At 43.3% G+C, this 25,826-nt stretch overlaps 1 protein-coding gene across 1 annotated transcript in view; it reads left to right on the top strand.

Moving 5' to 3' along the window:
* Positions 1 to 13,640, top strand: part of LOC126471074 (cytosolic carboxypeptidase 6) — a 1,596,780-nt gene extending 1,583,140 nt beyond the window's left edge. The window contains exon 12 of the mRNA XM_050099147.1: positions 13,576 to 13,640. Coding sequence (XP_049955104.1) covers positions 13,576 to 13,640 — 65 coding nt within the window. The remainder of the gene's footprint in view (positions 1 to 13,575) is intronic.
* The last annotated feature ends 12,186 nt before the right edge of the window (positions 13,641 to 25,826 follow it).

The raw sequence follows: 25,826 nt of genomic DNA, 5'->3' as shown, positions 1-25,826 counted from the left end.
TGAATTGTACACTATGATAAGCTTGTGAACAGGCGTTGAGGAGAGTGAGTGGATTACGAATTAAGAATAATCGTTGCTGCCTTAAAAAATAGTACTCCTGTTAATATCTTCGTGATGAACAACGTTACAAGAAATGCAGCATGCTCGTTATAATACCACTTACGGCTGAACAACATTTGCCTGATGGATTTTTTTAAATTTTCGTTCTGGACTTAAAGTTTTTTGAGATGGCAGAGATAAATGGGACACCATTATTGCACTAAAATACAAACAAACAAAATGTACTTAAATTATGGTAGTCCAACAATTGTACTATCTCGGTCATATAATCAAGAGAATGGAAATATAAACAAAGCTAACGCGTTTAAATACAAAGGAATAGAAACTACATACTGTCTCACCCACACTATCTACAGCGAAAGGTGCCTTTTCTATTACACTGAACCGAAAAATTTCAGTTCCATGATGAAATTCGAAAGTCTCTAAGCTTCAGAAACGGTAATATTACAAGGAAATATAGAATATCAACAACATCTGATAAGAACATAACTAAATATTATTAGACCGTTCTCTGACGAAAGTGCGTAGCTGACTTATCCAGAGAAATCAGACAATTCACAGGCATTCACAATAACAGTAGAGAATGCTGATTAAATTTGTACTCCCATTCCAAGAGAATTAAACCAGATGAATTTATAGGACATACAACTGAGTTTTATGAAACCAAGAGTTCAGCAAAGACAGAGCCTTCCAAATGGATTGGGGAAATGTAAAATAATATAAAATTCGTAGGGACTGCACAAGAAGATATAAAAAACAGGAAAGTAATTTTATTTAGAGTTCATCAATTGCAAGGAAATACAGAAGAAGCGGACCGCGGCCACTTGGTCTATAGCACGGATAAAGCTCACAGGAAATGAATGGGCACAGAGGAAGATTAATCAGCGGTTCTAGGGACCGTTAGCAGTCCTAAATGGATTTATTTGTAAACCTAAACAATAATAAATACAGTAATTAATACACGGCAATACAAGAATGTCAGTCTCATTGACACTTTGTAACCTTCTTGACATGCCTGCCGAATGTGAGTAATAAAGCATCAGTTCAGTAGAAATAAAACCTCGAGTAGTTGATCCAGGGAAGAGCGCCGTGTCCGACAGAAAGTGAAGCACCAAGAAGGGGAAGAGGAAACGAAATGAAACTTCATGGACTGAGAGGGTATGAACTGAGACAAATCTGCAGGTCCTTCTGCTTTCAGAAACCTCACTTCCATATTCCTATGGCAATCAGCTCCCCCTGACATGTTCGATTACAGAAACAGAAGACTCTGAAAAAAACAACACGTTCACTCACCCCACTTTTACCGTTATCGCGGCAAACCGGAACTGCCGATGACGTAGCATCCGAGGTGTCCTCACAAGGAATGACAGTCGCTGACGTTGAAAAATCTCGGATGCCAAAATGTAGAGGTGTCAGAACCCAATTCTTCCTCCACTACTGATGTATGTCGCCATTTCAGCCACCGTGTTCGATGCACACGCGTAGACTTCAGCAGGAATCAGGGGCTGACAGAAGGGCACCATTGGGTGGGTCGCAGCTGAAAGTGGCCACATGGAGTGGCGTGATAAAACCTCAGGTATCAGCAAGGACGATGACGATGGCACGCACCACGCCGGGGCGATGGTCAAATACAATTTAGTCCTGCACAATCCAGAAAGTGACAGTATTGTCAGGCAGCAATCTGGCCCATGTTCGAGCTAATGGCCCACCAGGGAGTTGGCCAGCCACAGCACGTAATCTCGCAGCAGATAACCCAGCGCGATGCAGACACCAAGTTGACCGTATGCAGGCCTCAGGTCAAGTGGGAACCTGCAGCTACTGTGGCAAAGTCCGTAGAAAGTGAATGGCTGCTTTATCCTGTGCTGCCAGTGATCTCCATCTCATAGTCATCAACTGGAGTACAGTGTGTAGCATAGCATACTGTACACACTGTTAGGGCTTCTCCAATAGCAGTACTTCAAACCCGGAACTCATAGCCGTCTGGAGTGGCAGAGCGTCACTTTTGGGCTGTGATTGATGACTTCATTTGCCTCAGTTTTCATGTTTCGTCATTTCCTCCAGAAACCCTGACGAAGGGGTCAGAGTTCACAACTTCGGCTTTCAGGAATTCTTGTTGGTGTCTTCCGCATTGTCAGCCTCCTGAATGAGTGCTCGTGAACTCTGAATATTCCTTCTTGCGTAACGATGCATGGCCTACAGGGAAACAATTGCAGTGCTCTCTATGACATCATTCTGCCGAGTGATGCAGGTACAGTTTATCGCCCAGGAAAAGACATGTCGCAACACTACTAGTCAAGGTGTGTTCAATGTCCCAGAACCCATGGTTCAAACGATAGGAATTACTCTGAATTTAATAAACAGACAGACATTAAATACATCATGGATCATGGCAGTGAATGTTAAAGCATTTCGAGCAGCTATTACTCAGAACCAGAACTGAGGCTACTCCCAGACCGCGCAATATTATGAATTTAGTACGGAAGTCGGAAACATTTCCCTCCATGTCTGACAGCACCTACCTCTTATGGAGCAAAGGCTTTTCGAACCACAGGGAATGCTAATGATGTTTCACCTCAAGGAACTAGGTGCAAGGTGCCAGCACTCTAGCCACAGCTACAGTCCCAGCAGACACGGACAGAATATCAGCAGTAGCATGCCCTTGCATCCTGCTTCTGATTTCCGCCACTCATAGTACCACAATAGCTAACACAGATCACGCAGCGTCCTCATAAATACCAAAATATGTGGGAGTCCAGCCAGGTTGAGGTGACACCCATCCCCAAAAATCTCTTTCCATAATAGTACCATGGACTGTCGGACAAGGTGCCTATCACAGATAAACTAATCAATCCGGAATCAATCCTGTTTATGAAATTATCTTAGTGACACATTGACTAGTTAGTTCGCTATGGCTGACGTCCTCGACATTGGATATTCATTCCTCTGAAATGCCTTACTCCCTTAATGTTTCTCATTCTCTAATCCTGATGGCTAAAGCGATTAAGCGAATGTTACTGTAAAATCCACGCTCCGTGAGATCAAATAAACAAAGTTTGCTTAACATCCTCAGAACAAAAGAAATTGTAGTCTCTGTTCTTGCAGACACTTTGTTCCACCCGAAAAAACATACTTCAATTCCACACTGACATGCTGCGATGCAATTACGATGACGGCATGTGGTACTGCTATCTTCATTAAACCTGCAATTGAGTACAAGCCTCTGAATTAAGCTATCTTGCAGAAACTGTTGCTGCTGTAGGGGACAATTTAAAATATTCTGGACGCTATACACAGCCTGAAAAAAACAGTAAAGCAGTCACAATATATGGTCGGATGTCAATGTAGCTTCGTTCATATGTACACGATTGGAGAGTATGTAAATGATTAGAGTTCTAATTCTATGTCGCAGAGGGAACGGGTACCAGAGTACATTAGCCTCGTTCGCGTTTAGTGTTGTGTCCAGCGCTGGTAGAAAATACAACAGCGTCAGAGTGATTACTGTAAAGAACATGGAGATACAAAGTACTCATATGAGTCAACGTCGTTAACACCTGACAGAATTTGAAAGGGGCCTCATTTTGGGTCTCCATTTGGACAGCTGATTGAATCGTGCAATATCCATTTTCTTTTTTCGATGTTGGACTGCATGGGAACTCTAGAGCAGGTACACTCTTCATCAATGTTCTAGTCGACCACAATTTCCCAGCACAAGGAAGGACAGCCGTATTGCGCATCAAACACATCGAAACCCTTATTTCTGTCCTCCATTCTGAGAACAAGGAACCGACACCATCCAACATTCTGTGTGAAGCAATATCGAGATGATTCAATAGGCAGACAAATTATTCTTATATACTAATAGTGAATACCCACACCAGATGTCTCTCCCATGGAAAAGTTTCAGGACTGGTTGCATCATAATTCCTTCGAAATATCTCCAGCCAATCGGTGCCATACATTTACACGCGACATAGACGGTAAGAACCAATAAATACGTATGTTAATGGGAACTTTCGTATTCCATTTGAGCAAGTTTCCAAATACCTTGACCTCCATATCTATTGAAAGCTCTCTGGGTTGTACACACGAAATCCAGTCTGCAAAAGAGTGAGAAGGCAATTAATATTGTACATTCAACTATGTAGATGGGAGGGGGAAGGAGGGTGCCGGAATAAGTGTTTCCACGCCTTCGCAGATGGACCTGCTCCACGCTAGCTATTACTAAAATTATCAAGGAATGTCATAAATGATGATCCTCTTCAAGAACGAAACCGGCCATCTAAAAATAAAAGTACACATCTTAACTCCGATCAATACAGTGTTTATTGATATAAGTTACCATATTAATAGAACACTGGTTTTCATAGAACAATGTTCCAAGGTATTTTAATAACCCTGCTCCTGAACTTAGAAAGTGATACATTGATTCCAAATACCTACTCAAACGCACACAATTTGGGCACGATACTTTATATTGTATGTTTCGGGTACTATCTGAGAAAAGTTTCAGTAATTGATACTAGTTTATCAAGAAACTTCTACAAGTAGTATATATCATTTGCCACATTTTACCATTGCGTCACCGAAGTGCAGCTACTGATACCATCTCTGTTTCGTGACAGATGACACGAACATGACAACTGATTTAGATATTCGCTTTACATCAAACGTGGAATCAAACGTGAAAATTCAACTACTAAAGTACTTGTTAAGTGGATGGGAACAGGCGTGCCATCTCTACACAGATAAATCAGGTTCTTCACATGGCGTCAGCAACGCTTATTCTGACTGACAGACACACCAAACTGACAAATTCCATGTTCCTCCGGAATCCTTGTTACTTACAGCTGATCTCATTTCAACGCTACAGCTCCATAAATAAGCCGCCGGTTTACATAAAGAAACAATCATTAGCCTGCCGGACGAGTGATCGGCGTAACTGCTCGTCCTAAATCATGTCTCTAATAATACAAAAATTACTTGTTGTACCAAATTATAGACCAGACTTGCGAAACTACAGCGCCATAACGAGAGAATTATCATGCTATGGGTAAAGGGACATCATGGTATCGGTAAGAGTGTCGCACACCAAGGGACAAAGACGAATGAACGTGTTCGTCAGGCAGACATTTCCACGATGTGCGGCGGAAGATCAAAACTTTGCGGAACAATAAGTAGCGTCTATCGTACCAGCGCAGAGGAGGACGTTATGCAGCTATACTACCAAGCATTTCTGCACGACTGTAGTGCTCTCTTGTATGTAACGCATTAAATTCGTGGTCGGTACGTTGCACATGTGCTTTAACCACGGATGGTTCCGACTGTACCTCTATCGGCTACGATTGATTCACTCGCCACTATGTGATGGGGCCGCAGAGCAGGACATCGACTACATCATTTTCGGCTACCCACTGCCATATCATGCGACAACCACTTTACTATGTTGCCCAGTGTTTCGTAAAAACTTCTAATAAAACATAAGGAGTGATCAAGTAGTTTCCGTCTGAGCGCGCTGCTGCAGCGTATATGCAACGTTGCGCGTCTAAGATTGGGGATGTAAGTACCGACAAGTAGGTAATGGATTAGTGTGGTATTTGTGTATTTCCGACTTACGCACGACAACTGCAGAAATATGAAGTGTTGTGACGTTATTACCATATGCGACCAAACAGGGCGCCCTTGATGTTGTTCTTTTATTTGCAGCCGAAGTACAAACACCGGTCCATCTGAGAATGAAGAATGTGCAACAGACACCATGTGTGACGGAAACTACAGTTGTGGAATGATATGCTAAGTTCTGTGATGGTTGTGATTCGAGCCAAGACGCCAGTCGATCTGGGAGCCAGCATTAACTGGAATACTTTTAACGTGACAGACACTCAAGCGTACGCCCTATAGTCCTGATTTCTCACCATACAAATATCACGCCTTCGGTCTCTTAAAAAGGCCTTGAAGTGTCGACGATTCCTGTTGGACGAGGATGTGGAGCCGGTAGTTAGGGATTTCTTCACATAGACGGGCATGGTGTTTTACCAAACGAGTGTCTTCAGATTTGTGCCTCACTGGCGATTTTGCCTGATAGGCATACCGATTCTGGACTGCACTGCCTTCCAACGGAGACATTTGATTATACCATATAAAAACACCACTGTATTATCATAGATATAATTTTTAAGCAGCTGAACACTTATAATTTAGTTAATATGTCTCTTAAAACCAAATATTAATACTTTGTCATATGTTTGGAATGCGAGTCATGGGTATACACAGGGTCTCAGGAATATTATTGGTAATTGAGGACAGTATACTGAACGACATTACATTAGTATTTGCTTCATTTGTTGACTAATAAATTGTTTTTATATCTACCGCTAACATTATTGCCTAAAGAATTAAAACAGCTCATGAATGTCAGAGACGCTGCACATCGGGTATGCAAACTACGATCCATGCCTGAAAACCATATCACTTACAGGCTGAAGTGGAACGGAGTTAGTCAAGCTGAGAGAAATGCAAAACTCAGACATGCTCATACTGAAACCGACAACAGAAGTAGATGATCTGTCCTGTGAAAAAAACCTGCACTGTCTTGGTATAGGCAAAGTAAAAGCTGCAACTAATCCCATTGTCCCAGCCGAAGAACTGAACCCGTTCTTCGCATTAACTACAGCCACAAACGAAACCAGGCTTCATTGATTACTTCATGGGGTAAACTATTATAGCCACGAAAAATCCTGTCTGAAGCATATGACTTGCAATACCGTCAAAATTGCCATCATGTGTTTCGGATCAGCGTCTACAAGAAATGATGGCACCACAGTCCAAAATATAAAGCTTATTATTAACCCACAACTGTCCACAATAACAAATATCATCAACCACTCTTTAATAACGAGTGTTTTCCCTGAGGTCTGGAAACGGGGACTAGTTGAGCTATATTTCCATAGCACCCTCCGATTACCGACCTCTTTGCATTCTTCCTGCACTGCCGAAGGCCTGAGAATATATAGTCCACGACCAGCTAACAAGTTATCTAACTAAAAGCAACCTACAAGACAAATACCAATGACGTTTCTGTAAACATTACAGCTCAACATTTGCCTTAATAAAGGTAACAAATGGCCTTAAGCTTGCCATGGATGCAGAAGAGGCAACTATCGTGTGCTTCTTAGACTTCAGCAAAGCCTTTGACACTGTCGACTTCACATTTTACTTGGTAAAATTGGCAGCCATAATTTCTCGCCAAATGCAGCGTAATGATTTTGCTCATACTTGATGTGTCTCGAGCAATGGGTAATGTCAGGCACCATAAAGTCACAATTGTGGTATGTAGTGTTAGGAGCCCCCAAGGAACCGGATTTAGGTCCTACGCTCTTTTAGTAGCACGTAAATGACGTGTCATCAGTGTTTCCCTACTGAAAATACCACATGTTGGCTGACGACATCCAGTTGTATCTAAGGGCAAAACCAATAAACCTGAAGAATGTTATCGATAATCTCAGTACCGATCTGTGTGTGCTATCAAACTGGGCACAGGATATGAGGTTAAAGCACAAAAGCACAACCCATGGAAAACCCAAGCGGTACTCGTTGGTCATTCGAGGCTCATTAGGGCGAATTGTCGGGAATCCCAACCATCTTTCACCCTAAATGGGACAAATATCAACTTCTGTCCTTCAGCAAAGAGTCTACGCTTATTAGTAGATGAAATCAAAATTAGGGTGAGCACGTAACTGTAACTATGTGCAAGAAGGCGTCAGCATCTCTCCCACCATACAAAATGTAGAATGCTATTCCCTCTTGATATAAACAAGAAACTTGTACAAACACTTAGACTTCCAATCATTGATTACAGCGATGTTTATCCTACAAGGCCCTTCTCAGCAAAGCTCACAGATCCTGGAACTTGTTAAGAATGTCTGTATACGTGATGTCTGTGATGTTCGACTCTCTGATCATATTTCACCATCATATGTACAGCTATTCTGGCTGCGTGTAGACAAGTGATGAGATTTCCGTAGCTTCTGGCTTCTCTATTATCTTATCAACGAACACTGTCCCTGATATCTGTCCACGATTTTAACGTTCTTAACTGAACAACATACCAGAAACACACGTTCTCATCATAGCGAAATTCTATTAATCCAGTCACGTGCAGCCACCTTCTCGAAATCTTTCTCAGTAGCTGGAATCCGACTCTGTAATAATCTCCTGTATTATATTAGAGAGATAAATAACATCTCCAGCTTCAGAAGACAGTTAATCACAAATGTACTGAAGCAAGAACAAGGATTACCGTTGTCCCTGTACATACTCGTTACCCTTGTACATCCTTCTTTCCAAATGGATATTCCTCTTTTCCTCGGATTCTCAGCTGATGCAGTCCCCTTAAATATCCGTGCACCAGAACTCGCTATATCAGAAAACATGTCTAGTAGATCGATAAATTCTTTTTATATATACCACTAACATTATTGTTATTATTGTAATTATTATTATGACAGTTATCACTGTTCGTAGCAGCAGCTACGGTAGTAAAAGTACTGCCAGTGTTAACATTATTCATTGTAATCAGAATTATTTGCTAACACTGCACACATATTTGGGTGTATATTAAGGTACCAGTGATTACAATATCTGCACTAATACGCCTCACACACTTTATATACTCGAAGGTTAGAAGAGTCCAAAAAGCACCCTCTAACATGCAAGAAAACAACATCGTGACATTCGTAACATTGTAGATCTAGTAAAGACACTTCATTTTGTGATGTGGAATCAAGAAGTAATTAAATGTCGGAAGCTGTAGCATAATGCATTCGCATCCCATTTTTATAGTCGGGTGTTTAATAAACAATTGCCTGACGACAAGGTTTGTTTCGTATATGGCTGGATGCAATTTCTCTAGCGTTATTCCATGAATTTGTTTGATCTTAGAAATCACGAAATTAATATAACTAAAAGTTCACGGTTCTTATTAATATACTGTCGGGCTTCATATGGGCGCAACATTTGGCTTCTTTACCACTGAATATCAATTGAAAAGGCCTTCAATGACTGTGGGTAACATATCTCTCACTTTCTGACACGTGTTCCCAGGTACGTGGGGTGTCGTTCCGAATGTCATCATGGGTTCTTGGCCATGGGTCACGTCACTTTTCTTGCATGATACGTTTTGTGGCTGCCCATCCGTTTTCAGCAGGCTCTGAGTTTGCTGCAGAAGGAGGACAGTTGAGAAGAGAACTCTCACTCTGTTCTGTAAACTACTCGTGCACCATGACTAACATGTGTACAGAAGAATGGTCATGCTGGAAACGGATTACTCGTTCAAGATATAATACTCGCATGATATGGGTATAATGGGCAGCATCAAGTCGACTATCTGTCCTGTGACTCATTTCAGGTACATGGAAAAACATCCAGATCCAAACTGCCACAGACTCACGGCCACTTCTACGAGTAGATGACTCATGTATGTATTTGGGGCACTCCGCATCCGGTATTCGCGTACTGGACCATCGTTTACTGAGGACAATACTGATTCCTAGGAAATTTTCGCGTTCCACCAGTCACGATTAGACTGTCCTAGGAAAACACTAATCGGCAGAATAGATTATCATCACGGAGCCTTTCCCTGATAACCGCATATTTGATAAATACTCCGGCCTCCCGAACCCGCCGTCTAATTTTATCCACCTACCTGGGAAACGCAAAAGTTCAGTTAAACTGCCACCGCTGTTGAAACAGTATTTTTTCATCAGGTGTTGACAAGTTCGTTATGTTAGACGGGTGTTGTTGCACGCCGAAGTCCACTTTCACACGCCTACTGCATTCTCCAGTGTCTCGATGACGTTTTATCCATTGTCACGCAGTGCCCTCAGGAACGCCATACCGTACCCGAGCCTCCGACGCAGTCAAATTTCTTTTCTCCACAAGCAAAATTATGCGTCCACAAATAGTCTCTTGACGATCAGTCATTGGCTTTTATAGAACGAATGGTGAGCTTGCAGACCTAGCTCCACGCCACAACCTCGCAGTCTGTTACCGTGTTACATCAGTGAAACTGTATCAATTATCCACACATGTTATGTCAAATAGTGTTAGTAAATTTATGATTTCGACTCCTGGGGCGTCATCCTTCACGAGAATTCCGTCGCTTATTCTGTGGAAAATTAACTGCATGTTATCGGAATGTTTTCACATAACAGAGCTGGGGTCTTCGTAAACAACAAAGTGTTGAACGAGCAGGATCTGTCCATCACGGCGAAAAAAAAGAAAACAATTCACATTGGTTCGAACATGAGACAGATCACCTATAAAGCCTGCACGTTGTTTATTCAGGTTCAGTGACCATTTGTGAACTTAAAATTCATTCAGTTAACATGCAATGTATCTTTAGATAATACCAGCTTATTACATTTGCAGAAACAATTTTGTGCCTTCTTGGAACACATATACGTATACTGACAAGTTTGGTTTCCTGAAATTTTTGGAGTAATATTTCCCAAGGTACATAGAAAACTATGACCTACTCCATTTCATTCACGTCAGAGCTGTATCGGACGTTAACTTTGGCTGAAATTTCCGCCAGCCAATTTTTGTGTTGTCAAGCGTACATAATTTTTGTGGCCGCTCTATAAAGACAAGAAGTAATAAGGAGTTAATTTAGGTGGTTCATACGCTACAGAACACGACAAATATTATTGCCTACTTGCAGAACTGGCATGTAAATCTGTTCCCAGGTCAGAGATGATTCACTGTTCATAACCAAAATGAGTGATCATAGCTCATCATTACAATTAATATTGTAAATGAGATAGGATTTATTTTGATACTAAGCAGCGTGTTCTGTACAAGTGATTCGATTAGACTCGTTTCAAATAGATTCCTGGAAAAGATTTCCTGTTCATTTCTGATTGCTATGCTATCTGTGCGATGGTTAAAAATGTAAAAGGCACCACCTCCTCCCAAATGAATTAAATATTACGTTGTTGCTGAATAATTTCGTAGCGTTTTTGTTTAGCATGTTGGTAGTCCTCTTGCTGTGGATTTATTTATCGATTGTCACTTTTTATTTGTAGTTCACTATCTCTATTTGAATTCTCATAATGTCATTTTGTCATTTGGAGGCAGCGAGCGGAGCTACGGACGCTAGAAAATCGAGTGTCCAGTAGAGGAATCAGATTATTTCCGACATATTCTTCTGTTTCAGTTCAATAAGCGTTTGACATCAATAGAGGCACCCAGAAACATTTGCGCCGTTTATGGGGATGATATCACTAGACATTGTACTCGAGAACTGGCGAATGTAATGAACTGTGATCACTTCAACATCGTGCGACATTTACAGGCAGTAGGGACGGTTTAAAATATCATTTGCTCTAAGGCAAAGTCACACAAATCAGCCGATGGCCATATATGAATCTCTGCTTGCTCGTCATCAATTGACTAGTGAATCACTCCGACCATTCCTATACTTTATCGTTACTGGTGACGAAAAATCGTGTCTTTAGGCTGTCATAAGCAAAAGGAATGAATGGTTGGGCCCAAACAAAGCAGCAACTCCCCGTACAAAGACCTGTGTGCATCCACAAAAGATAATGTTATGCATTTCGTGGAACAGCGAATTGCTTCCTCGAGGGCCAGGAAAAATGCGTGAGGTGATGGTACTCCACAATAACGCCAGCCCGCATTGTGCTAGACTCATAAAAAACACTATACAGGAGTTGAGTTGGGAAGTAATTCCGCATCCACCACATTCACCTTTTCTTGTGCACTCAGATTTTCACCTTTTCCACTCTCTATCGAACAAACTTAGAGGAAATTTCTTTCCGGATGAAAATGCGCTCCGTACGTGGCTCGAAAAATACTTCGCCTCAAAACCAAGAGATTTCTACTGTCGCGGAATCGAAAAATTACCCCAGTGTCAGCAGAAGTAGGGAAGGAGAATATATTTTTAATGACTATAGTCTCTGTTATATATATCTGTTGTGGTTATTACACGTACGGAAGAACACTACGAAATCATTCACCAACCTAATTGATCAGAATCTACTTGTCCCTATACACCATGAAATTGTGTCATCTCTTTTTACAGGACTCGTCCTCATACACTAATGAGCCAGAATATTATGACTACCTACTTAAAAGCGTCTTGGTCCACTTCTGGAACGAAATTCAGTAGTAATTCTGTTTGCCATGTATTCGAAAAGTACTTGATAAGTTTCCAGAGGTTTGAGGCACCAGGTGCCTACGCACGCGTCACACACTTCCTGTAATTTAAGGGTGGTAGGTTTGTGGGCGCGTGCTGGCGGCCGATATCATCCCAGTTTGGTTTCATCGGATTCAAATAAGCGAAATTTGATGGCCAAGAAACCAACGAGAATTGACTATCATGCTCGTCAAACCACTGCAGCACGATTCTGGCCTTGTGACACGTACAGTTATACTGCTGGAAGATGCCATCGCTGTTGACGAAGTCATCAAACCTAAGGGGTTACAGGTGCTCCCTAATAATGTTCACGTAGTCCACAGCTGTCATGGTGCCTTCGATTACAACCGCATGTCCTATGGAAGCCCAGGAGAATGTCCCCCACAACATAATATTGCTACCACCGGCCTGCGTCCGTGGCGCGCTGCATGCTTCCAGCAGCGGTTCACCCGGATGACGGTGTATCTGATTACGACCATCGGTCCGATTTACCAATAAATGAGATTCATCCAGCCAGGCCACACGATTCCATTGACCCGTGGTCCAATCTCGATGATCCCGTGCCCTCTGTAATCATAATTGACGATATAGTTGGGTCCACATGGGAACGCGTAGCGGTCACCTGCTGCGGAACGTCATGTTCAACACTGTGTGCTAAACGGTATGCTCCAAAACACGTGCGCCTGAGCCAGCAGTGTTTTCTGTCGTCATATCTGCCACAGATCGCCACCGGTCCTGCTTTAGAGAGTGGGAAAGCCTCCGATTCCTATGTTCTATGTTCAGCTATGGACGCCAAACTACTTGTCGCCTCCTCGTGGTTTCAGCATTCTTCAACCACTTTCCATAGACTCCGACGGCAGCTGTGTGCGAACAACCGGCCAGCTTCGCCGTTTCCGAGATGCTCGCTCCCAGGCACTGGGCCACAGCAATCTAGCTTTTGTCAAAGACGCTTATGTCGGCGGATTTCCGCAATTGGGTCACTTATCGTCCGTAGAATGATTCCCCATTCGTCTCTGCTCCGCACTATACTTCCCTTACCCCGTCACGTGCCCTTAGCGCCACCAAGCAGCTTGCAACCCCGCTGTGAGCAGTGGTCATAATGTTTTGGCTCTTAAGTGTGTTAACATCCCAAATATGCGCTTGGTCTCCATCTCTAATGTCATTTCTAATGTGACGTTGAACTCGTATCTTCTTCTCTCCTAAGGATTCACAAAGAAATTCTACAACTCTTAATTATCCAAACGAATAAATACAGAGAGACCAGGATATGCGATAAATCACTGACACCCTTTATGTTACTGCAGGCTACAAATCTCTGATTACTGTTTCACCTGGACACGTCTTAGCTAGCTGTAGAGGCAACCAGTGAGTTGATAATGCTACCGTTTAACGCAAGAAACACGGTGTAATATCAGACTGAATTCTGCACTTGAAATAGATGCGACTGAAAACGTTAACACACAGTCCAACCGACCACTACAGATCAAATTACATCGAAATCTAGAAAATAATTTTATTCGTCGGCGTAACAGAAATATTTACTGCAGATGTGCAGAGAACCACAGGAAATACATGGTTTTCTGTTTACGATATTAGTGGTGGATCAACAAAATGACATCCTCTTCTCATCAGTCAAATATCTGTAATTATCGATAAGAACCTGCCAGAAATTTTGACGAAGACTAATTATAACGTCATTACTCTATGTCAAAAGTAATGTACCTAATTTTTAACATTTCCCAGTCCGGTATTTTTTCGGCATGAACCTGTTTGTTTTCAGAAAGATACATTCAGAACGTTTTTTCGTCGTTCAGATTAAATGTCACACTGTGTGTGCATATGTGTAATTTGCTGTGTCCCGTGACGTCAAAATTGACACTGCATGTCCACAATGATACAACGAAACTGGGGCAGTAATAATACCTGCCAATAACAAAAACAACTCAGTACAAAAATTCAGTGACTCGTGTTGACAACATTCCAATCGACGGTCGAATGGTTTACCACACAGGGGCAGCCGATCGGGCAGGCCGTAATTAGGATGTACTTTTTACCCTTACGAAACGAGAATGCGTACCGTCAACCTGGCCACAAAACGTATTTTTCAGGAAACAGTTCTCATTAAAGCAGCCAGTAATTTTAGACAGCCTAGCACGTGCGTCCAATTTTCGCCGCACCGATCCAATTCTCTAAATCAATGGGTGGTAGCACGCGCTTCGGTTATTAAACTGTTTACTGGGACGTATAATTGATGATCCGCTTCCATTAACCCAGGAACACGTTCTCTAATGTAAAAAAGTTTAAAGATATTTTCATCGTTAGCAAACTGCCCGTAAATACAACTCGTAAATGATGCTATTCTAACAGCAACTAGATCCCCATTTTCCTTAAGGTGGTAAGGTGGACAGATAAGACTGAGACTACGGCATGAAATAAGATAGTGCACCTTCATGTAGCATGCAGAATATCAAGAATATATTGCATTATGTCTAAGAATACAGCTTTTATTGTCTTCTTTGGTGACAGAAGACAGACCGCTGCTAGTCGGCGAACTGTAAGTCAGTAGAAAAATGAAATGAAGTCCCATGCTTCTTTACAGAGCGTAGGGGAACGATGCGGGAGACCCGCACCGCCTTACTAAGCAAGGTCCTAATGGAGAGGGTTTGCCGTTGCCTTCCTCCGACCGTAATGAGGATGAATGATGATGACGAAGAGGACACAACAACACCCAGTCATCTCGAGGCAGGAAAAATCCCTGACCCCACCGGGAATCGAACCCGGGACCCCGTGTTCGGGAAGCGAGAACGCTACCGCGAGACCAAGAGGGGCGGACGGTAAGTCAGTAGACCTCACTGTTGTTTGATAACAAGTGAACACATCTTCCTCTTCCACATTCCGTCCACGTCATTAGGGAGAGTTTTTCTTCATGGACGGGTGTTCTTTGGCACTGGAGGAGGCTCAAATGAATCAAATGGCTCTGAGCACTATGGGACTTAACTGCTGAGGTCATCAGTCCCCTAGAACTTGGAACTACTTAAACCTAACTAACCTAAGGACATCACACACATCCATGCCCGAAGCAGGATTCGAACCTGCGACCGTAGCGGTCGCGCGGATCCAGACTGTAGAGCCTAGAGCCGCTCGGCCACAACGGCCGGCCACTGGAGGAGGTTTCTGTCTCCCGTGTACAGGGAAATCAGATGAGAATAAGTTAATCTAGTCACTACAAACAGAACTCAGTATCAAACGAAAAAGGCTAATGTAAGTGATGAATACTGGAAAATAGTAAAAATAAAGTTGACATTTATAAAATATTCTATGGTTGGTATCACCAATTATTTAAATTACACTACTGGCCATTAAAATTGCTACACCACGAAGATGACGTGCCACAGATGCGAAATTTAAACGACAGGAAGAAGGTGCTGTGATATGCAAATGATTAGCTTTTCAGACCATTCACACAAGGTTGGCGCCGGTGGCCACACCTACAACGTGCTGACATGAGGAAAGTTTCCAATCGATTTCTCATACACAAACAGCAGTTGACCGGCGTTGCCTCGTGAAACGTTGTTGTGATGTCTCGTGTAAGGAGCCTATCGCGATTGCGGTTTATCGTATCGCGACATTGATGCTCGCGTTGGTCGAAATCAAATGGCTGTTAGAAGAATATGGAATGGGTGGGTTCAGGAGGGTAATACGGAATTCCGTGCTGGATCCCAACGGCCTCGTATCACTAACAGTCGAGATGACAGGCATCTTATCCGCATGGTTGTAACGGATCGTGCAGCCACGTCTCGATCCATGAGTCAACAGATGGGGACGTTTGCAGGACAACAACGATCTGCAGGAACAGTTCGACGACGTTTGCAGCAGCATGGACTATCAGCTCGGAGACCATGGCTGCGGTTACCCTTGACGCTGCATCACAGACAAAAGCGCCTGCGATGGTGCACTCAACGACGAACCTGGGTGCACGAATGGCAAAACGTCATTTTTTGGGATGAACCCAGGTTCTGTTTACAGCATCATCATGGGCGCATCCGTGTTTGGCGACATCGCGGTGAACGCACATTGGAAGCGTGTGTTCGTCATCGCCATACTGGCGTATCACCCGGAGTGATGGTATGGGGTGCCATCGGTTACACGTCTCGGTCACCTCTTGTTCGCATTGACGGCACTTTGAACAGTGCACGTTACATTTCAGATGTGTTACAACCTTTGGCTCTACCCTTCATTCGATCCCTGCGAAGCCCTACATTTCAGCAGGATAATGCACGACCGCATGTTGCAAGTCCTCTACGGGCCTTTTTGGATACAGAAAATGATCGACTGCTGCCCTGGCCAGCACATTCTCCAGATGTCTCACCAACTGAAAACGTCTGGTCAATGGCGGCGGTGAAACTGCTCGTCACAATACGCCAGTCACTACTCTTGCTGAACTGCGAAATTGTGTTGAAGCTGCATGGGCAGCTGTACCTGTACACGCCATCCAAACTCTGTTTGACTCAATGCCCAGGCGTATCAAGGCCGTTATTACGGCCAGAGGTGGTTGTTCTGGGTACTGATTTCTCAGGGTCTATGCCCCAAAATTGCGTGAAAATGTAATCACATGTCAGTTTTAATATAATATATTTGGTCAATAAATACCCGTTTATCATCTGCATTTCTTCTTGGTGTAGCCCTTTTAATGGCCAGTAGTGTAATTAAATCTCTTAATGCGTATCGAGTAGCATTTGGTAACAGATATGGCGGACAAGATTGGTGGTACCAAACAAAAATTAATCCTATCGAAAAATAAGCTTCAGGTTCATGGCATGAAACATATCCTGGAACTCTAGGCAGAAGGACCAGACATGACTGAGTACATTTCAGAATTTGAAACATTTCATCATGAGTTCTCAAAGAGATTCCAAGACTCTTCCCGACTGGAAAATTATTTCGATTTATTTGTCAGACTGTTCTTCGTTTTGGCTGTTGATACACCTCGTTAGTTCCAACCTGTGCTGATGGACGTACAATGTGACATCCGGCTCCCAAAAAGGAATATCCTTGGACAGACAAGCCGCAAATTTTTTTTTCTTTTAGAAAATTGGTTAAATCCTGTGAATGTTCGGTATGAACTTATTTTAATCTGAGTAACTACAGGTGTCTACTGTGTCACATACCATACTTCCATATACGGCACATTGAGTTTTAATATACCACAACTCAATGTTAAATACACATATGGTAAGCCTTTTGAAGTTCTGTACACCGTATTGACACTATCTTATGTACATACTGAATTAAGCAATAAACGAATTGCTTTGGCGAAAAGACAAGTTGAAAATAAACACTAGTGATAAAATCCTGCTTGTAAAATTATGCTACAATATTCTCTTCCTAGAAATAGTGGCACTGTGTTGCAAGCATGTCTTCTTAAGTTTCCCGCCTGTGGCGCCCTCAGCATAGAGCTATGTCATTCAAATCCCTGCTCGAAGTTGCACAGTAGTGGAGAAAGCTCGAGCGGTCAACACACATGGAATCCCTGCTTTAGATCATTGAGTGGTTCGGAATAGTACTGAACTTAAGTATTAACTTTCTTTGCCTAAAATAGTTACAATCTTATATAGTAACAGCAGGACTATAGCTTATGTAATAATATAAAAAGGTTTTTGTTTGAGTTTCCTTCTCAGGTTTTCTGCCAGTCACAGGCCTCTTGTCTTATATTAGAGACTGTTGTCTTTTCACGTATTAGTTTGCTACGTAAAAGACTCGAAGGTATCCATCTTTGTACCTATCAGCAGTACTGCTCCATATTCGATAATTTAAAAAAAATTATGTTAAAACATAACAGAACCGTTACCAGTTGATCTCTAGTATTTATTTCTTGATATAGGCTGATTTTCGATTCATTGGGACGATATAAGTAGGAGGGGAGAAATTCTGAGACATGAAAGTTGGAATAACTGTCTATTGATACAATCTACATTTACAATAAGAATCTTGAGCGCACAACTGAGGTAGAGCTAAATATAATGGCGCTGAGGACTATGCGTATTTAGACTTTCGTCACTGACGCGGAAGAGAGTATGTGGTGTGCCATGGCATTGGGATTAGGTAAAACCATCGCAGTGTGATGGTCTTTGCATAAAACGCAAATACTGGCGATGTAAGCTCGTTGAAGGTGATGTATTGTCCTCATTTTAGGCTACTAATTCTCGTCAATTAGATCTCGAGGACACTCAAAGCGATTTTATTCTACAGATGCTATCAAGAATGTGGAAGAGATTATCAGGCGTAACATGCGCGGCGTGTTGATAAGCCGCGCGGGATTAGTCGATCGGTCTGGGGCGCTGCAAAAAATGGTTCAAATGGCTCTGAGCATATGGGACTTAACATCTGAGGTCATTAGTCACCTAGAACTTAGAACTACTTAAACCTAACTAACCTAAGGACATCACACACATCCATGCCCTAGGCAGGATTCGAACCTGCGACCGTAGCAGTCTCGCGGTTCCGGGCTGATGCGCCTAGAACCGCTCGGCCACCACGGTCGGCTGAGATGCTGCAGCCATGGACTCTGCGGCTGATCCCGGGGTAGGTTCGAGTCCTCCCCCGGACATAGGTGTGTGTGTTTGTCCTCAGGATAATTCAGGTTAAGTAGCGTGTAAGCTTAGGTACTGATGACCTTAGCAGTTAAGTCCCATAAGATTTCACACACATTTTTGAACGTGTTGATAATTTTATGGTGCTTCACGACTGACAATTGGAGTCGGTGTATAGAGCAAAAGTCGTGGGCAAGAACGCCATCAAAATCATAACCCTTGATATTCATTGAGCCTAAATTAGCAATTGAAGTTTTTATGTCCCATGTAGGAACATCATGGTGGCCGATGTGAGCCTGATATTCTGGCAGGGCGTATGTGTTCAAAGGTAGTAGGTCGTAAATTCGAAAATCTATGCACGTCCCTATGGAAGAGCTCTGAAGGGTTCAGTGGAATGAAATTTTTGTATTTGACGCTGGTTCTTGGCTGACCATTAAGTTTTCTCATGGATTCGCATAATCTTATTATGGGAGGGATAGTTTCTGGAAATGTGCTACGTCCGCATCTGCAATCCGTAAATATTGCTTAAATGGTGGTAGAGTGGTGGAAATTATTATAAAGGCATGTGGTTATTTATGGATAAAACATGTTTATTTACGTATTTGGCATTGTTGGCACTTTTAAAAAAAATTGTGGTTAGATCTTATGGGACCAAACTGCTTAGGTCATCGGTCCCTAAGCTTACACACTACTTAATCTAACTTAAACTAACTTACGCTATGGAAAACACAAACACCCATGCCCGAGGGGCCGGCCGGAGTGGCTGTACGGTTCTAGGCGCTACAGTCTGGAACCGAGCGCCCGCTACGGTCGCAGGTTCGAATCCTGCCTCGGGCATGGATGCGTGTGATGTCCTTAGGTTAGTTAGGTTTCATTAGTTCTAAATTCTAGGCGACTGATGACCTCAGAAGTTAAGTCCCGTAGTGCTCAGAGCCATTTTTGAACCATGCCCGAGGGAGGACTCGAACGTCCGACGGGAGGAGCTGCTCGGACAGTGACAAGGCGCCTCATACCTCGCGGCTAGCCCGCTACGCACTTTTCCTGTACAGTTTACAGCAAAGCAAAACAAAATACGTTCTCATTTTACTATTAGCATTCGTACTTAAGAAATTGAAAGAAACAGGACAACCTTATGGGTGGAAATTGAAATAAAAGCGCTTATGAATTGTTGTCAGAATAACCCAACGTATACACTATGTACCGAGCGAGGTGGCGCAGTGGCTAGCACAATGGACTCGCATTCGGGAGGACGAAGGTTAAATCCGGTGTCCGGCCGTCCTGATTTAGGTTTTCCGTGATTTCCCTAAATCGCTCCAGGCAAATTCCGGGAAGGTTCCTTCGAAAGGGCACAGCCGACTTCCTTTCCTAATCCGATGAGACCGATGACCTCGCTGTCTGGTGTCCCCCCCCCAAAACAATCTAGTCCTATACAGTATGTAGGTCGAAACCGTGACCTAGTATTTAGTCGAACCTCCACTGTTCTTCATAAATACGAAAATCCTCTTAGACATTGGTTATATAAGGGCAGTAATCTTCTTCCGGAGTTGAGGTCCAAGCTCTGCCGCAGTCCCAAACTGTCGTCCATCGCGATAAACATGTCGTTCTAGGATCACCCATAAATTCCCCCTGGGATTTAAATCCGAACTTCTCGTTGGCCAGCTCAGAAGTGCAACTCCTTTATCTTGAAACGACGACCTCGTCTTGGCAGACGTGTGAATCTTAGCGTATCGTGTTGGGATAGTAAACTATCATCGTCAGATTCCTCATACATACGAATCAATTCAATTTCCAGCATTCCTGTATAGCCATCGGAATTTATTTTGGGGCGCAGTCATGCTATGACTCAAAGTGCTGCCCAAATCACAATGCTGCCATTGCCAAAGTTTATCCAAACTAAACTTTTTCTCAGCACTGAAAATTACTTTGTTCCATTCTACGGTCCACGACATAGGTTCACTCACAAACCTGAGTCGAGTCTCCTTATGCGGATAGTGTAAAGGTGGCTTATGTAGACGTTTCTTGAATGCCAGATTCGAGTCATGAGCCAGGATTTGTCTAACGCGTCTTGAAGTCACTGACAACTGCAGATCAGCCACGATTTGAGAGGAATGTACACCGTTCACTTTTGCTTTACGCAGAATTAAACACGTATCTGATGCTGACAATTTTCGTGTCCGGCCATTTTTACCATACTGTGCACCCAAAGTTATCAATAACACAACTGGGACGACCTAATTTCTTAGCAGTCTGGTGATTAGACAGGTTCATTTACTTGTACACCTCAATACCTGCTTGCTCGTCATGCGTTAGAGATTTTCCAAGCGTACATTAACACAATAACTACCATAAGACGGTAACAGACATACCTCCAAACTGTAACTGTTGGAACTGTTCACCTTAACCACTGAGCGCGTCATCTAGTGGACCTGCCTTTACACCACAATCTGCCCATTCCTACCCGAAAGACCACCGTCTTTCAATTTTTAAATACTCAGACTAATGCGCATCTGCCACTAATAACCAACATAAATTAACACCTCCTGCTTTCTACTCTGATAAATATAGGTAAGCAAGGCACATAGACACCTCCAAAATTTCGATTTGAACACAAAGAAAAAGTACAATTATAAGAACACAAGGCACATTCATCAGATCTGAAAGAAACGCATAACGTTACGAAATGCGCACCGCTGCTTAATATAAATTTCTCCCCATCTTGACTAAAAATGCCATGACATGTCCCTTTGCATGTAAATTTCAAATATTTCCGCACGCACGATTAGTCTCCACACTATCATCGCACTAACCAAAAACCGATTACAGGGTACATACACAATTCTATTAACTAATTCAATCAGAAGATTACGTAACAGTAAGATCGGGGGAAATGGTTGCCATTTTTAAAGCAAGACATTACTGTGGTTATGGAAATACTTTTTGTAAACGCCTTTGATGTGCATCCAGTATACCATTTCGATATGCGTAAATTATGCAAAATTGCCTGATCTATTTTTGGGAAGTTAGCCAGCTCCAACGAATGATGAGCAACCATTACCACAGTTTGCGAACGACGACCAACTATTACTCAGCCTCACTTTCCCACCTGCATTCCACTTGGACAGGGCTTGTAGTAAGCCCATCCAGACTTCCCACCCGCCGCCGTTGGATAAGCAGCTGCAGCAGCAAGTCGTATACTCCTAGCTCACCCATTTGTTACATAGTTTAATTCTTAATTTCTTTGCGTGTTTTTGGTACTTGCATTGATTAATTCATAACTTTCGGGCGTATTATAGTATTTGAGAGTTGTAGCATCGCGTTTTAGTACCTGAATAGTGTAAATTCGCGTAATCTCCTTCCGCCGCCGAACAGTGTCAGCAGTGCGCAAGTAGCAGCATTACTGCATTTACTAGGCAATCTTGTATTTTAATAACCGTTTAAATTTTGTCGATTTGTTTGCGCTCTCCATAGATTAGTTCAGACGTTCTTTGCAAAACAGTTTTTAGCATGGATAGGGACTGCAACTGCTGTGTTCGGATGCAGGCTGAGTTGGCATCCCTTCGCTCCTAGCTTCAGGCAGTGTTGGCTTCGGTCACACAGCTTGAGGCTGTTGCCAATGGGCATCACTGTGGGGGTCCGGATGGGGGTTTGTCAGGGACGGCCAGCTCGTCCCACGCATCCCCCGATAGGACTACGACTGTGGTTGCCCGGGATACTGCCCGCATTGAGGCTGATCCCTCACCTGTGGTAGAGTGGGAGGTCGTCTCAAGGTGTGGCAGGGGGCAAAAGACATTCCGGAGGGCTGAACGGAAGGCCTCTCCAGTTTGTCTGACGAACCGGTTTCAGGCTCTATCTCAGGCTGATACTGATCTTCGGCCTGACATGGCTGCTTGTCCTGTTCCAGAGGTTGCCCCTCAGTCTGCAAGATCCGGGCGGTCGCAGAGGGTGGGCTTACTGGTAGTTGGGAGCTCCAACGTCAGGCGCGTAATGGGGCCCCTTAGGGAAATGGCAGCAAGAGAGGGGAAGAAAACCTATGTGCACTCCGTGTGCATACCGGGGGGAGTCTTCCAGATGTGGAAAGGGTCCTTCTGGATGCCATGAAGGGTACAGGGTGCACCCATCTGCAGGTGGTCGCTCATGTCGGCACCAATGATGTGTGTCGCTATGGATCGGAGGAAATCCTCTCTGGCTTCCGGCGGCTATCTGATTTGGTGAAGACTGCCAGTCTCGCTAGCGGGATGAAAGCAGAGCTCACCATCTGCAGCATCGTCGACAGGACTGACTGCGGACCTTTGGTACAGAGCCAAGTGGAGGGTCTGAATCAGAGGCTGAGACGGTTCTGCGACCGTGTGGGCTGCAGATTCCTCGACTTGCGCCATAGGGTGGTGGGGTTTCGGGTTCCGCTGGATAGGTGAGGAGTCCACTACACGCAACAAGCGGCTACACGGGTAGCAGGGGTTGTGTGGCGTGGGCTGGGCGGTTTTTTAGGTTAGATGGCCTTGGGCAAGTACAGAAAGGGCAACAGCCTCAACGGGTGTGGGGCAAAGTCAGGACATGCGGGGACCAAGCAGCAATCGGTATTGTAATTGTCAACTGTTGAAGCTGCGTTGGTAAAGTACCAGAACTTCAAGCGCTGATAGGAAGCACCGAAGCTGAAGTCGTTATAGGTACAGAAAGCTGGCTGAAGCCAGTGATTAATTCTGCCGAAATTTTTACAAAGGTACAGACGGTGTTTAGAAAGGATAGATTGCATGCAACCGGTGGTGGAATGTTCGTCGCTGTTAGTAGTAGCTTATCCTGTAGTGAAGTAGAAGTGGATAGTTCCTGTGAGTTATTATGGGTGGAGGTTACACTCAACAACCGAGCTACGTTAATAATTGGCTCCTTTTACCGACCTCCCGACTCAGCAGCATTAGTGGCAGAACAACTGAGAGAAAATTTGGAATACATTTCACATAAATTTTCTCAGCATGTTATAGTCTTAGGTGGAGATTTCAATTTACCAGATATAGACTGGGACACTCAGATGTTTAGGACGGGTGATAGGGACAGAGCATCGAGTGACCTTATACTGAGTGCACTATCCGAAAATTACCTCAAGCAATTAAACAGAGAACCGACTCGTGGAGATAACATCTTGGGCCTACTGATAACAAACAGACCCGAACTTTTCGACTCTTTAAGTGCAGAACAGGGAATCAGTGATCATAAGGCCGTTGCAGCATCCTTGAATATGGAACTTAATAGGAATATAAAAAAAGGGAGGAAGGTTTATCTGTTTAGCAAGAGTAATAGAAGGCAGATTTCAGACTACCTAACAGATCAAAACGAAAATTTCTGTTCCGACACTGACAATGTTGAGTGTTTATGGAAAAAGTTCAAGGCAATCGTAAAATGCGTTTTAGACCGGTACGTGCCGAGTAAAACTGTGAGGGACGGGAAAAACCCACCGTGGTACGACAACAAAGTTAGGAAACTACTGCGAAAGCAAAGAGAGCTTCACTCCAAGTTTAAACGCAGCCAAAACCTCTCAGACAAACAGAAGCTAAACGATGTCAAAGTTAGCGTAAGGAGGGCTATGCGTGAAGCGTTCAGTGAATTCGAAAGTAAAATTCTATGTACCGACTTGACAGAAATTCCTAGGAAGTTCTGGTCTTACGTTAAATCAGTAAGTGGTTCGAAACAGCATATCCAGACACTCCGGGATGATGATGGCATTGTAACAGAGGATGACACGCCTAAAGCTGAAATACTAAACACCTTTTTCCAAAGCTGTTTCACAGAGGAAGACCGCACTGCAGTTCCTTCTCTAAATCCTCGCACAAACGAAAAAATGGCTGACATCGAAATAAGTGTCCAAGGAATAGAAAAGCAACTGGAATCACTCAATAGAGGAAAGTCCACTGGACCTGACGGGATACCAGTTCGATTCTACACAGAGTACGCGAAAGAACTTAACCCCCTTCTAACAGCCGTGTAGCGTAAGTCTCTAGAGGAACGGAAGGTTCCAAATGATTGGAAAAGAGCACAGGTAGTCCCAGTCTTCAAGAAGGGTCGTCGAGCAGATGCGCAAAACTATAGACCTATATCTCTGACGTCGATCTGTTGTAGAATTTTAGAACATGTTTTATGCTCGAGTATCATGTCGTTTTTGGAAACCCAGAATCTACTATGTAGGAATCAACATGGATTGCGGAAACAGCGATCGTGTGAGACCCAACTCGCTTTATTTGTTCATGAGACCCAGAAAATATTAGATACAGGCTCCCAGGTAGATGCTATTTTTCTTGACTTCCGAAAGGTGGTAGATACAGTTCCGCACTGTCGCCTGATAAACAAAGTAAGAACCTACGGAATATCAGACCAGCTGTGTGGCTGGATTGAAGAGTTTTTAGCAAACAGAACACAGCATGTTGTTATCAATGGAGAGACGTCTACAGACGTTAAAGTAACCTCTGGCGTGCCACAGGGGAGTGTTATGGGACCATTGCTTTTCACAATATATATAAATGACCTAGTAGTGTCGGAAGTTCCATGCGGCTTTTCGCGGATGATGCTGTAGTATACAGAGAAGTTGCAGCATTAGAAAATTGTAGCGAAATGCAGGAAAATCTGCAGCGGATAGGCACTTTGTGCAGGGAGTGGCAACTGTCCCTTAACATAGACAAATGTAATGTATTGCGAATACATAGAAAGAAGGATCCTTTATTGTATGATTTTATGATAGCGGAACAAACACTGGTAGCAGTTACTTCTGTAAAATATCTGGGAGTATGCGTGCGGAACGATTTGAAGTGGAATGATCATATAAAATTAATTGTTGGTAAGGCGGGTACCAGGTTGAGACTCATTGGGAGAGTGCTTAGAAAATGTAGTCCATCAACAAAGCAGGTGGCTTACAAAACACTCGTTCGACCTATACTTGAGTATTGCTCATCAGTGTGGGATCCGCACCAGATCGGTTTGAC

Source organism: Schistocerca serialis, chromosome 3 (assembly GCF_023864345.2).
Source record: "Schistocerca serialis cubense isolate TAMUIC-IGC-003099 chromosome 3, iqSchSeri2.2, whole genome shotgun sequence".
Lineage (NCBI taxonomy): Eukaryota > Metazoa > Arthropoda > Insecta > Orthoptera > Acrididae > Schistocerca > Schistocerca serialis.
This window is presented reverse-complemented; position numbering and strand designations above follow the sequence as displayed.